The 14525-nt window shown below is 39.0% G+C and overlaps 1 protein-coding gene across 2 annotated transcripts in view; it reads right to left on the reverse strand.

Moving 5' to 3' along the window:
- Positions 1-14525, reverse strand: part of bcl9l (bcl9 like) — a 53117-nt gene that overhangs the window by 14792 nt on the left and 23800 nt on the right. The window contains exons 1-3 of one of the 2 annotated variants that reach the window (XM_030152555.1): positions 4368-4505; positions 3375-3448; positions 33-457 (exon numbers count right to left, since the gene is read on the reverse strand). In XM_030152555.1, the coding sequence (XP_030008415.1) occupies positions 33-369 (337 nt within the window). In that variant the 5' untranslated portion in view covers positions 370-457; positions 3375-3448; positions 4368-4505. Of the gene's footprint in view, positions 1-32; positions 458-3374; positions 3449-4367; positions 4506-14525 lie in introns of those variants that run through there. The other variant, XM_030152554.1, reaches the window with a different exon arrangement.

The following is a 14525-nucleotide window of genomic DNA, read 5'->3' on the forward strand; positions in this document are numbered from 1 at the left end:
GAGTCCCATCTACTCCCTACTGCCTCCCTTACCTCCTTTGGCATCTGTCTCCAGCGATGCAGGAATGGCATTTCTTGCGTCACCAGACTCAATGGAGACGCTCCGCTCCCGTTTAGATTTGGTTTTCAGCATCCCTCCGACGCCGCTCACCGACTGGCTGACAGACTTCAGCCCATGGTTGCCGGGGGAAATCTGGTTGCTCTTGACCCCATGACTACCTGCGCCGACTCCCTTCGGCCCCAGGTGGCCCCCGGTGGCTCCCGGCGGCGGCTGCTGCTGCTGGGCCTGCTGGTTTACGCTGGGGATCTGGGATCGGCTGTCACCGGTGACCTGCTTGCCATGATTGGCCAGTTTATTGTCCGTGTGCATTTGACTGGCTGGTGATTGAAGTGGAGGTCTGGTATGGAGAATAGCTGGGCCCGTTTGTCAGTGGAGCTCACATTGCTTACAGGCAGCGCTGATGGAATAAGAATGGAAAATCAGTGTTAAATCAAGCAAAAAAAAATACTAATTATAATAATAAATATATGAATGCAAAGACAGACATTGAGATTATCTTCACACCAGAACTTGTTAGTCAGGCTCAATCAGACTCTGGTCCATCCATTTGGTTGGTTGTGAACACAGTAATTGCACTAATGGCAGTAATTGAGTGGTTTGTTTGTGGTGGGAACGTGATCGTACCTCGTGCCGACATAAGTACCAGCTCCTGTGGCTGACATGCTCAGCATTCTGGGATGCTGCAGAACATGCAAATTGCAGCAGCAGCAGCCCAACTGTAGGTACTCTCTAAACATTTTCATTTTGCATAACAATAAGTTTAATTGCATCTGAATAAAACTACAGCAGCAGAAGGTGACATTTTACCATTGTATTCAGGTCATTTTCTTTTTGACATTTTGATAGATGAATGTGTAAAAAAATGTGAAACCGACCCAATATGGAATTTAAGCAGCAATGATTTATGGACCTCTACATGTTAATCCCTCCAACCAATATTCAAATAATAGCCATCAAGCTCTCAGCAATTCTTGAACTGTGTTTTTGCTTTCAACTCCCATCCACAATGTCAGTTTTAAGCTATGTTATAATCCTTTCATAAATTGAAGTGGCTTTGTGTAGCATTAATATTCCAAATTCACTCTAGTAGGGAGAAGTCTGGTACTCAAACACACTTACGACTACCAAAACCACCCAACGAATCAACACTGTATCCACAGACTGTATCACTCACTAAATGAAGTATAAAAGTCATTGTTTTATACACATCTGTATTATGGTATCAAGTTTTCATCTTCAAACTAAAACTCATAGATGCTTAATTTGACAGCTAGTAAAAATAACAGTGTCTTATAATCTTCACATGCTGTGTCAGCTGATAGTTTACATTATAGCTCTGTTATCTTAGCTCTATTTTTAGACTGAAAACGGCCACAATAAAACCACAAATCACATCTGTTTTCTGTACAGTTTGTGTTGTCAGTTGCTGAACTAAAGATCTGTTTGGAATCGAACAAACGTCAGAACTGTCAAGTTTAGTCTGAACCGTGGATCAACAAACAAGAACTTAGCAAAGATAATAACATCCCATAATAACTTTATATCTTCATAAGCTTCATAATCAAAATCACCCGTGTAGAAAAAATGCTAACATTTCATCATCAAAGTACATTCTTTTCATTTAAAGCTGAGTCCAGTAGAGAAAACAACAGTGCTTCAAGCTTTTAACACTTCATCACTTTCTTTGGCTCTAAAAGTTGTTTCTAAGTGGTTCTCATCCCTTCCTCACCGTAGGAGATAGGCAGTGACTCACTACTCCCTCTAGTGGACACATTAATCTCCCAGCCCGCTGGTGTAAATAAATTCAGTTCATATCTCTACAAACCAATAAACTGACATGTTTCACAGAACTTCACAGCTCTTTATTCTAAATACTCTCATGATAAGGCCATTTTTAACCCTTTATCAGGCAAGTGACTATTTTTGGTAACTTCGGAATACATTACAAGACAGTGACAGCAACAGTTATGGTGAGGACAGTGAGGCAACAATCTCAGGTCCAATGTGGTCTCCAGGGTCTGTAAGGTCCACCTCTGCATGAACAGTGAGTGGACCTGCTTTGTTAGGTACCATTAAGTAATGGTACTAATGTAAGGAATGATGTTCAAAAGGATAATATGGATGTAGACAGGGGTCTGGATCAGCACTTATGTTGTTGGAATGTTCTGAAAGTGATGTTCCAATGTTCTAAAATACATGTTTCTTTCACCTTACATGTGTGTTTCTTGTATTTTTATTAGGGCTGGGCAAGCTAACGCGTTATTACCGTGTTAAATAACGCCGACAATTTTTTAAATCTCCCATTAATGCCGTTCTGCCTTTCAAGCAAGTCTTAGTTCATTTATACAAACTGACTATTATTTTGAAACTCATGCTTTTATTTTGGCGCTCCACACGCACCAAGCACCGGTGCTGTGTGGAGAGGAGAAAAGCCAGCGAACTTTTCAAGTAATGCTGAATCAAACTTTGTGTAACTCCTGCAGTTCAACACCTGTATGTATCAATCATTCTGTTTGCTAAATAATTTCACATGCAAACATGCTGTTAGAAACATGTTTATGACGTTATTTTGGATGTGTTTATTACAATGTGTTATTAACATGTTTAAGCTAATTCGTTTATGCTAGCAGTCGGAGATGGGTTGCTAATTCTTTATGCAGGCTCATGCTAAGTTTATGTAAATTCATTGGTTGTGTTTAGGTATAATATGCCAGCCTTTGAACCGCAATGTGGAATTATTTTTATCACTGGAGTACTTCAAGTCTGAAATATCACTGAAAGACAATACATGCTGTTGATGCTGGTACCCCCCCCCCCCCAAAAAAAAAAACCCAAAAAACTATGTGATTAATTGCGATTAATCGCAGAAATCCACGTGATTAAGTGCAATTAAAAATTTTAATCACTGCCCAGCACTAATTTTTATATATACTTCTTGGATTTTTTTTCCCACTTATGGGTAAGGAACCAAATACGGTAACTTCATTAACCTTGATTTTCTACATAATAAAAATTTTTGAAAAATTTCACAAAAGTAATAAAGTCTTCTTATGTCCCCCAATAACACGCTGATGTTGAAAATTTAAATTTCAGAGTATTTCTGAGTGACCTATAAAGGGTTAAAAATATGTGAGTAGAAATACTGCATATAGCCCCTTAAAACATTTTTAACACACGTCAGTTTCTCCCATTACATATTGTGCCTTAAAGGAAACCAGGAGCTGACGTTTTAATCAAAAAAGGTCTTAAAAGGAACCTTGACGACCTTATTTACTGTATGGCTTTAAAGTAAACATGGAGGCCTGTCCACTCACCTCATCTCACCCGGATGCTCAGCTGACATACTGCCATGCAGCTATGCAAGACACTTCACTGACCACACATGGATCTGGGTGGACAACAAGAGAGGAGGATTATCAGTGGAGGCAGATAGCAACCATTACAGTCAATGGCAATCTGTCAATGTGTGCGTTCTCAGCCCGGGGGCCGACATCAGGTTCATGAATCATGAAAAAGAAAAAAAAGGTAAAAAAAAAAAAAAAAGGTTAAAGATTGATAGGTGTGATAATGGTGAGGCTGCAGAGACACTGTGATGCAACTGTCCCTTTAAGGAAAAGAGAGCAAAGACCGGGAGGGACCTGCAACTCAGACGCTGTAGGTCCCTCCCCCTACCACTCTGCAAACCACAAAAACTCCACCACACATTCCACAACACTGTCTGTAGCAATACCTGCCTCACACTCCGTCACAGACACACATTCTGTTTGAGTTTAACACAATTATAAACTCATCTGCTCATCTCACTGTTTGTTGTGTTTTTGTTTTATACACACGGAGGGGTTATGAGGATTGTATACCAGAATGAACACACCTCTAGTAGCATTCTAGTTCATCATTAGCGATGGAAGAAGGGTTCAAGTCCATAGCTGTGAGCTGACACTACCACCTGCCTGTGTCTATAACCCCGAGCTTCTGATTTTAACCTTTGCAACAGGGGTGAGCGAAGAATTGGCGTCTACAAACCAGTTGTACACAAGTTCCTACTCGGTTTTAGACTTGTATTGAAAAGCGTACTTCGGGTTTGTTTGCAGGTCTCAACAGGACCTTTCCACACCTGCTGCTCGTGAACAATAGCTGGTCAAAACAGTCATTGCAGCCTGTTCGAAAACATCTAACCTAGATATCTGCCTGACATAATGCAGATCACTCGTAAACATTTCCAGTGGTTTCCATTTTTGGCCGATGACACAATTGCCGGTGCTGTCAGCTGTCCTGCTCTAACAGACCCATCTGTAGCGCTCACTCACCTTGGCAGGTAATGGTAAACACGATGTTGTAATGAGTCATTAATTAACGCCAGCTCAAGTCGGCACAGAGCGCTGCCTTGTTTGCCGGCTGAAGACTTCATCACTCATTAACTCAAGAGGGGACGGACAGACGTCACCGCTGTTGACAAAGTGTGACTCACTTTGGTTTGTGTAACACACAGCGGAGGCAGCCTAATCATATGGTGAGTCTCTGACCTTCAAGTGGACAGTTAAGAAAAGATAGGCCTATCTGATGGGAATGCCAGCCCAGCAGATAACACCAGACTCCCAGTCGTTTTGGACAGAGATGACACGATCAGCGAGATAGCAACAGAAAAGACTAAAAGTCAAACGCAGTCCAGTTTGTAACAGTGTGCAACAGCTGCAAGTCACTGACCGGGATTTTCCTCTATCAAATTATGTGCCTCCCACAGCTCTTAACAAAACTGACAAGTCAAAAAAGGACAACAAGTTTCAATCACATTCAATGTTACCTTGTTTTAGGTAAGTTTATGACCATGTGACAAATCTGCATCGCAATACATCTCCATGTTTCTTTTTTTTGTTCCATAAAAAATAAAGTCCTTAAAGGGGTCATATTTTGCTAAACCCACTTTTAGTCTTTTGTACATTTATTTGTGTGTTTGGGGACCCTGATATATATATATATATATATATATAAAATTGATTTTCCATTTTAATGAACATACCATCATAAACACAACAATATAACACTTCAAACAAACAAAAAAACCCTCTAACCCCCATCCTCCCACCCCCCAATAAGATCTACAGTGAATAAAATAAAATATTGCCAATATCACTGTGCATTACATATGGAGCACACACACATTTCAGTGAACATTAATATGCATACAGACACATATATCCAATGCATCATAAATCCTTAATTCGGTCATCCTCTTAATCTCTATTTCTATTTCACAGCTCTAATACTTCAGCTACAGAACAAGTAATAAGCTATTTTAAAGGGCATAAAGGTGGTTGCAACAGTCCTTGTCCAGTTCTAGGCATATGCACATTTAAGTTATTCATGAATGTTAGGAAAGAAGACCACATCCTGTAAAAGTCCTGAACCTTTCCTCTTGGGGACCCTAACAGTTCATAAAGTTTGAATTTGAACCCTCCAGGTGCTGCAAAGCTGTCTTTACATTCATTTTGGCAAAAATTGAGAGATTTCTACAACCCATTTTAATTCCTGCTTAATTTGTTATGTATATAATTAGTTAAATTACTATACTTGCACATATACGGTCAAGACTTCTGACGAACATTTCTCAGAGCATGCCATAATTGTTTGTCAGCACCAGCAGTTGAAGCCCAAACTGAAAATATGTTCAAACTTCGAGCCAATTACCTAAAATGTTCAGTTGTTGGTTGAACAGGACAGAGCAGCACAGTCAACAGCCTGGAGGGGGTGGGGCCTGAAGTGGCTCATTTGCATTTAAAAGGACCAGCGCTCAAAATTACCTAATGCCATATTTCCACTACATGGTATCGGCTGGACTCGACTCGACTCGGCCTTTTTGTATTTCCATTACAAAAAAGGGCCTGGAATCTGGTACCCGGTACTAGTTTTTTGGCATCACCTCTGCTGAGGTTCCAGGACTGGGGACCAGACACTAAAACGTGACATGTAAACACTGCAGACCACTGATTGGTCAGAGAGTCATCTCTGTGACCTGCGTTTTACAAAAAACAGATGCGGAAGTTGACAGTAAATATAGCGGTAGGTTAACCCACATGATGTCAGCCCGTAAAACTACACCATGGTTTGTTGAGGAGGTTCATACGTAAAAATTCAGCATGAGTTTGACGAGACAACACGCAACGAGTGACTTTATGAGCAACTCTCTGAGCAGACGACACAAAAGTAACGTGCTGCATTGCTATGACGTCCAGGTACTGTAAAGTGGGTAGTATCCTGTAATGGAAACGGTCTCCTTGAATAGGATCTGGTACCCACGTCGAGTCGAGCCAAGCCAAGCCAAGTCGGTTCCACGTAGTGGAAATGTGGCTTGAGTGTGTTCTGCTGGTAAGAATTACAACATAAAACCCTCCTAAAACTACAGGGAAAATAACATATTGCAGCAAATATTACCATTTTTAAACCTGGTGAGTACAATGTAAGTTTCAAGGTTGAAAATGCATCAGTAATTGCTGTTTGTTCCTAGATAATGAAATAATCAGTGCATCTTTAATTACAGTAATTATACATTCCCCGATTTTACTTGCTTGATGAAGTCTGTTAAAAAACTTCATGAAAAGCGCTGGTTTCTTCAATCGTCCAGTAATTAGTACAACTCCTAATAAATGTCGCTAATAAAAAGTGTTCGCTTAACCTAGAACAAACCAAACTTATCAAGTAGGGGCCTAAAATAATAATTCAGACTATTTTCCAAATGTATAGAGGCTCCATTTGACAAAAATGAAGTGGAAATCACTGACTTCACAGTTATTTTCAGGCAGATTTAGTCTTTTTATTCAAGTGTTAACAAACCTTTAGACTATTCAAACCAATCTGAAAAACACCCCCTTAAGTGTTTACCTTCTAGTCTAGTAGATTAACAAGATGCTGTTGTTACTAGTATTTTTTTGGTTAACACATTAATGTTTAACAGAACTGTTGTGTGGCCACATTTCTCAAACAAAGCACTTACTATTCTGAGGCAAACATTCTGTTTGATTAGTGTTGCTCATGTGTTTCAGAAATTATTTTATTTGGAATCACATCAAACCTCAATTTGTATTTCAGGATGTGGAAAAATCCCACCTAATCTCTTGTTACTTTTGCGCAACAGAAGGAAAAGGTGTAAAACGTGGTAACACATTCAAGGTATGCCATTTTATTGTGACTAAAACCCCAAAAGTAATGTCAGCATTGTGATAAATTTAGTTATCAGGAGTTTTTAATGGTACCATGCACATTGTAGTAAGATAGTTCATTATACATTAATGACTAGATTAATAGATTACTGTGCTACAAAATGTCCTGCATATATGTGTGGAAGCAAAAACTACAGTATTCTACTTTATTGTTCATTGTTTGAAAGATTCTGTGTAATCCATATGCACAAATCAAGAAAATACAAAACATAGGTCTATTACTTTTAGATATTGTAATGTAAAGATGTTACATACTCTAAATTAAACTACATGTGCCCTTTGTTCAGTTTGTGCAATAACTTTGTTGTGCAACTTCTTAAAATGGTTTCACCAGTTAAGACATACTGTGGGTGTGTCTGATGTGTCAAACTCTGTCTTTTAGGTTGTATATCTGAATTTAACAGGGATTTATTTATATGAGCCAGTGTTTTGACAGGTACAATTCTAGTCGTTACTAATAACACAAGGATGACTAATGTATTGAAGTGCAACAGTCAGCCGTAACAGTGTGACAATGAGCCAAGATGCACAATAACGGTACACTGAATAAAAGCACATAAATCTCATGTTTCCACACAAGTACAGGAATATATTTGTTTTCGGTGTTGTGGTCAGAGTTAGTGTGTTTAATAGCATAAAAATCAGATCAAGTAACCAGGTGATGACAACTGTAGTATGACAGCGATGCCCATGATATACTGTAAGTTAAACATCATCTGTGCTCGATTCCCAGAAACAGCAACTTCTTTCTAGAAATACTTGAAATAATAAAACAATACATTTCCATTCTCGCCTTGCATTGTACAGTTGTGGAAAAAAATATTAGACCATCAAAAGTCATCAGAAACAATGGTTATGCAATCAAGTACTAACTCCTGTGTGTATCATGTGACTAAAACAGACAGAAAAGAAAACATGGAATGCCTAAAAGCACTGTTTTTGTCAGTACAATGCCATAGATATTGATGTAAGAACTGAAGTGATTTTGGTTATTATCAAGAAAACTATGGAAAATGGATAGATATCAGCTCTGAAATTTAAGTACTATGAGCTATTTTTGTTGTTATTGTATTTGTCCAAACAAATATATCTTTAGTTGTACCAGGCATTAAAATTAACAAGAAACTAAAGAGAACAAGGGCGGTCCAATTATTTTTTCTGTGTCTGTATGTTTGTTCTGGAAATGTTGTTAGCACAGGTGGCTAGGCTAGTGAGTTTGTTTTAGCCTGTTTATTGCCGTACTTTAGCACAGTGATACTTCAAGTGTGGTCCACAAGTGCCCCCAGGTGGTCTGCAAGAGGATGTCATAAAAAAAGTCAAATTTATAGCCTCCTCATCGGACTTCCAAAGAAAAGTTACGAGTATAGATAATCGTTTCCTAAATTAAAAGCAAATCAAATGTAGCCTAAATAAGCCTAAGAGTAGACTTTTATTGAATTTATCTACGCTAACCTGTGTTTTGCGTCACCGTCTCTATACAATTAGGTTACCTAGGTTGCCTTTTGTCATATCAAAGACCTCTTGTTACTTGTGAATTGTGGTGAAAACGAAGTAGAATGGCTAATCAGAAACAAAGAGAGAAACGAAATGAAGAGTGACTTGAACAGTTCTAAAATACGACAATGGATCGGTGACTAAAGAGAAAAGCTGGAGAAACAACGACCAAGCAACAAGGTGCAAAGACATTCTGTTAGCATTGAGCTGTTAGCACCATTTGTAATATATTGCAGACTTAAATTGTAATATACAAAACATGATATTATAATATTGGCTGTTTAAAAAGTTGTTTTTTTTAAGGGTGGGAGTGGCCGGTTGGTTAGGTGGTCCGTGAATTTCTTTTTTTATGATGAAGTGGTCCTTTTTGTGAAAAAGTTTGAGAACCCCTGCTTTAGCGCGTCTACACCAAAGTGTTTGCAAGTTAACGTGAATTAAACTTTGTGTAACCAGCTGTTTTGCTGGTGCTGAAAAAATAATAACAATGGACTACCAAAATTCCTTCCCCTACAGGTCTGGCTTCTGATCTCTGATATGCTTTAAAGTTATTCTTGTGTGACAATGTTTCGGATTCTTGACAAAACTCCAGCGAGACAAATTAGGATGCTAGAACTTAATGAAAAAACTGCACCTGTATGTACAAAAAAATGTGGACTACTACTTATGTCCTCTAGATACTGCCAATATTATGATAAATTAGGTTCAAAAATGCAGAGTTTCTAGACCGGTACACTAACAAAAAGCCATCATACACACGTTAAACCTTCAGAAACTAGAGCAAACCACAGGAAAACATAGGTTCAGTAGCAGGCCATGCATTAGTGGTGTTCTATTTCACTCAATCCACCTTTTAATATCAATACTATACCATTAATACTATACATACAACATAATAGCATTGCATCACAGACAGGTATGAATATCATTAATAAAGCAAGAAACCCTAACTCTCCTTTCACTACAGCCCCAACTGCATCATCTCAAACACAATCAGCAATGTTTACCGAACAAAGTAACAAAAACATACAAATATTCTTAAAATACATTATACTCAGCAAACTACTGCATATTTTTTTAAATCTGGGTTGAAAACAAATATTAAATCAATATACTGTGGTTTATGCAAGTCTATACAGATGTGGTTTGTTGCCAAGTTTGCTCTTTGACCATTCAATCAAATGACTCGAAAATGCTAACGGTACTGTACGCCTGCTAGATTGCCCCCATATGGCCAACATGAAATCTGATTAGTTAAATCAACAGGATCATTGTTGTTTATTTGAAGCTCCAAAGGCTGCACTGCTGATTTTGAGCCTTAAGGAAGATTTGTTTTACCCGGCAACACATGACTGTGAAATATGATTGGACAAATGCTTTAACATACGCATACGCAACTGGAAGCGATGAAACCAAGAGAAAAGATACCAAATATAGAGAATAGACTATTGAGAATAGTTTAATACATCATGAAACAAATCTAAAAATCTAGGGTGTAAATGTAGGTCAGTGATTCTGATTCTTTAGGCCAGTAGAGAAGGTCTTGCTGGCTCTAACTGTCCACCATTGCATGCGTTAAAATTTGGTTTTAACTTGCCTAGAGGTGAGCAAAATGTGGTTCAGATAATGGATCATGATTCGACCTCAAAAGATCATCGTACTGTCTTTCGTCCAGATTTCCCAGCTCTAGGTTTACCTCTAATCTAAAGGGTTTTTATTGACTCACAATAACACACTGTGACAGGTAAAGACAAAATCTGACATGCACGTTCTGCCAAAACCTTTCAAATTTGTGGAAAAGCTGTCATCGTGCACCTGGACTATGATTCTAAACGGTGTCATCAGCTTTAATTGTATCCTGACCTCAAAACCTGAACCAAAACAACATAATGACATTTAACAGCTGAGTTTAAGAAATTAGTATCTAATTATGATGGCATTCAGATGACAAATTAATTCCTGGCTGCTCTTCAACTCATTTGTAATAAAACCCAGGTTGTAAAATCTAAATTGAGACTCCTCGCCCTTATCAAGGCAACAGTTGGTGTCGAGTAGGTCTGAATCTCCGTTTTCAGCCTGGAGTTATGTTGGTGTTGACAAGGTGGCAGCTCTCCATCTGGCCTTAAACTCCTTATCGCATAAATTGTTCTTAAGCCCCATCTTTGTGTCCTGATCACATCACTGACAGATGAAACTGATCTGTAGACGTAGCGGTAAACACCTAAACAAGTCAACACCATGATGCAATGTATTTAACCCTTTATGGGGCACTCGTAGAAATACTCTAACACTAATGTGTTATTGGAAGACATGACAATAATGTATTACCGTAATTTCTGGTCTATAAGCCGCTACTTTTTTCCACACACTGTGAACCCCTGGCTCTAAAATGATGCGGCTAATTTATGTTTTCTGGGCTAACAATCGATCTGGCTGATGAAGAAGGAAATAGAGCTGCTGCACATAAGCTTGGCATCAATGAAGCAATGGTGAGATGTTGGAGACAGGGTGAGTGTGGCTTATAGTCCGGAAAGTACGGTACTTTTGTGAAATTTTCAATTTTTTTATTATTATGTAGAAAATCAAGGTCAGTGAAGTTATCATATTTGGTTCCTTACTCATAAGTGGCAAAATAAATAAATAAATACAAGAAGTAAAATACAAGACAAACACATGTAAGGTGAAAAGAACATCACTGCTATGCCGCGTTTCCATTACATGGAACCGGCTTGACTCGGCTCGGCTCGACTTGGGTACCAGGTCCTATTCCTGGAGACCGTTTCCATTACAGGATACTACCGACTTTACAGTACTTGGACGTCATAGTGATGCGGCATGTTACTTCTGTGTCGTCTGCTCAGAGAGTTGCTGATAAACTCGCTCGTTGTGTGTTGTCTCATCAAGCTCACGCTGAATTTTTACGTCTGAACCTCCTCGACAAACCATGGTGTAGTTTTGCGGGCTGTCATCATGTGGATTAACCTACCACTATATTTACTGTCAACTTCTGTTTTTTGTTAAACGGCGGATCACAGAGACAACTCTCTGACCAATCAGTGGTCTGCAGTGTTTACACGTCACGTTTTAGTATCTGGTCCCCAGTCCTGGAACCTCGGCGGAGGTGATACCAAAAAACTAGTACCGGGTACCAGATTCCATGTCCTTTTTCGTAATGGAAACGCAAAAAGGCCGAGTCGAGTCTTGCCGATACCACATAATGGAAACGCGGCATTAGAGCATTACAACAACATAAGTGATACTGACACCTGTCAACATACTAGGGATGGGTACCTTTCACATTTAAACCAATACGGTACCAATACTTGGTTTCTGGGAACTGACACCAGTATATAACAGTATCTGTTTTCTGTACTTATTGCCTATGTGTGGTGATTAAAGTCATGTATATATAAAAAAAAAAAAAAATAGTAAAAACTTCTGAATATTTATTTCTCAGCATCACAAGTGAAATACCATTATATAAAATTTGAGAAAACTTGAGAAAAGTGTATAAAGTATTACAAATGAAAAAAACAAACCACTCCCTCTAGCTTGAACTGTACTGCACATGGTCAGCAGTTTTTTTTTCAGGAACACCAACATATCTACTTTTTCTGCCAAGAGCCGAGCCCGCTCCACAATGACTTTTTTTTTTTTTTTTTTTGATGCCATTTCTCCCCCGATGCTGGCTGTAGGTGAGGAGCCACTGGCTGCTGCAGGTGCAGTGACGGTGCCTGGTGTGGGAGTCCGAGCCTACCCTAACCCTAAGTCTAACCCTGGGCCTTTCCAATATTGTCCATTCCTCAGCCTTCAGGTGTATATTATATTTGACTAAGTGTTTCCTCAGTTTTAAGGTGTTGCCGTGGGTGGCTTTACATTTAGCATTACACATGTTGTCATTGCGTCAGGCAGACACTCCTCCACTCTCTCCCTGACACACGCAGCGAGGATGCATTCAAGTATCAAATTATGGTAGCGTTTGACTTTACATGAATCAATACTCAGTAGTACCGATGGAATTTGGTTGGTACCAATAAAAGTACCAAATTCTGTACCCATCCCTACAACATCCACATTATCCCTTTGAACATCATTCCTTACATTAGTACCATTACTTCATAGTATCTAACAAAGCAGGTACACTCACTGTTCATGCAGAAGTGGACCTTATAGACCCTCTAGATCACATTGGACCTGAGATTATTGCCTCACAATAACTGTTGCTGTCACTGTCTTGTAATGGATGTGGAAATTACCAAAAATAGTCCCTTGCCCGATAAAGGGTTAAGAGTTTTATAAAATATCAAACCAGACATGGACCACAGCCTGGAAAACAACTGTCGAGTTTGTCAGGTAAAGGTCACCAGATCCTCTGACTAATAAGACGTACCTGAGTGTACAGAGACTGAAACTCAAACCAAAACCACGAAGCAGATGATCAATTACTGACAAAACAACTCAAACGGAAATGCTAATAATTTCTCACGCTGCTTAACCTCAAGTAGGTTTATAGATAAATTAAGGTGACATTTGACATTTACATGGAGAGTAATGAAAAACTAAGTGTATGAATGTTTTTCCCACAACAAATCCAACTCGTTCAAGGTAATTAAATGAAAACAAGCATGTGTGACCATGGAGTTCATGCTAACAGGTCTTACCAAACTGTCTCCAATACATTTTACATTAACTGATTATTAGGTCCAGAAAAAGTCTATTAGAGTCTACTGCTCTGTAAAAAGAAGGTAAAAAACATCATCTGGTCTCATATAAAATGACTGGAAGAAAAAGAGCTGGGCCATATGGCCAAAGAATTATGGATGATTTACAGTTTTAATCAATTATTTTCTGGCTAAATCAACTGAAGGCAAAATATGACTCAAACCACTCAATCTTTATTAAAACATGCCGTATAGCCTACTACTGGAGCATCCACAATTAACAGCTTACATATCTCAAGAGAAATAATCTCAATTTTTCCTTGGGAAGAAAAAAAAAAAAAAAAAAAAAAAATCAGCATAACTTGAACTGAATCAATTTAATATATTGCCAGGTCCTACTTAAAAGGTTCAGACGCCTCTCACCTAAAAACACATTAAGTAATGTACTGACAAACTGGAAATATGTTCTCCTGTGATAAAATGTTCCCGACTTCAGTTCTCTCACCAGAAACAATGACAATGCTTAGATTTGGTTTTGTTGAAATACATCTTTGGTGACTGGATCAAAAGCTCAGAATGCATGATACAGGAGGCTGTGTTTTTCACTCAAACCACTTGTTGAGGTGGTTTGGGAAGCATTTGACCACATCTTTAGTGTAGTTTGAATATATTCAGTCATTTTGTTTCATCTCCACAATCCAGGTCTGGGCTCAGCGGCGGCGGTTAACATATGTTGACATTCTAGACCTCTAGCTGTGTTTCCATACGATGTCAAGCGAAACTGAAGCAAACTTTTGAAAACTCAGAAAATGAAAACATCATTAGAAGGTCTTGGGTTCGATTCCAACACCAGTCAGTGGGGGTGGGACCTTTCTGTGTGGAGCTTGCATGTTCTCCCCGTGTTTGCGGGGGCTCTCTCCGGGTACTCCGGCTTCCTCCCACCATCCAAAGACATGCACTGATAGGTTATTGGGTTAATCTAAATTGCCCGTAGGTGTGAATGTCACTGATTGGTTGTTTGTCTCTATATGTCAGCCTTGCAATGAACTGGTCACATGTCCAGGGTGTATTCTGCCTTTGCCCATAAGTAGCTGGGATA

This window comes from Sphaeramia orbicularis, chromosome 13 (assembly GCF_902148855.1).
Source record: "Sphaeramia orbicularis chromosome 13, fSphaOr1.1, whole genome shotgun sequence".
Taxonomy (NCBI): domain Eukaryota; kingdom Metazoa; phylum Chordata; class Actinopteri; order Kurtiformes; family Apogonidae; genus Sphaeramia; species Sphaeramia orbicularis.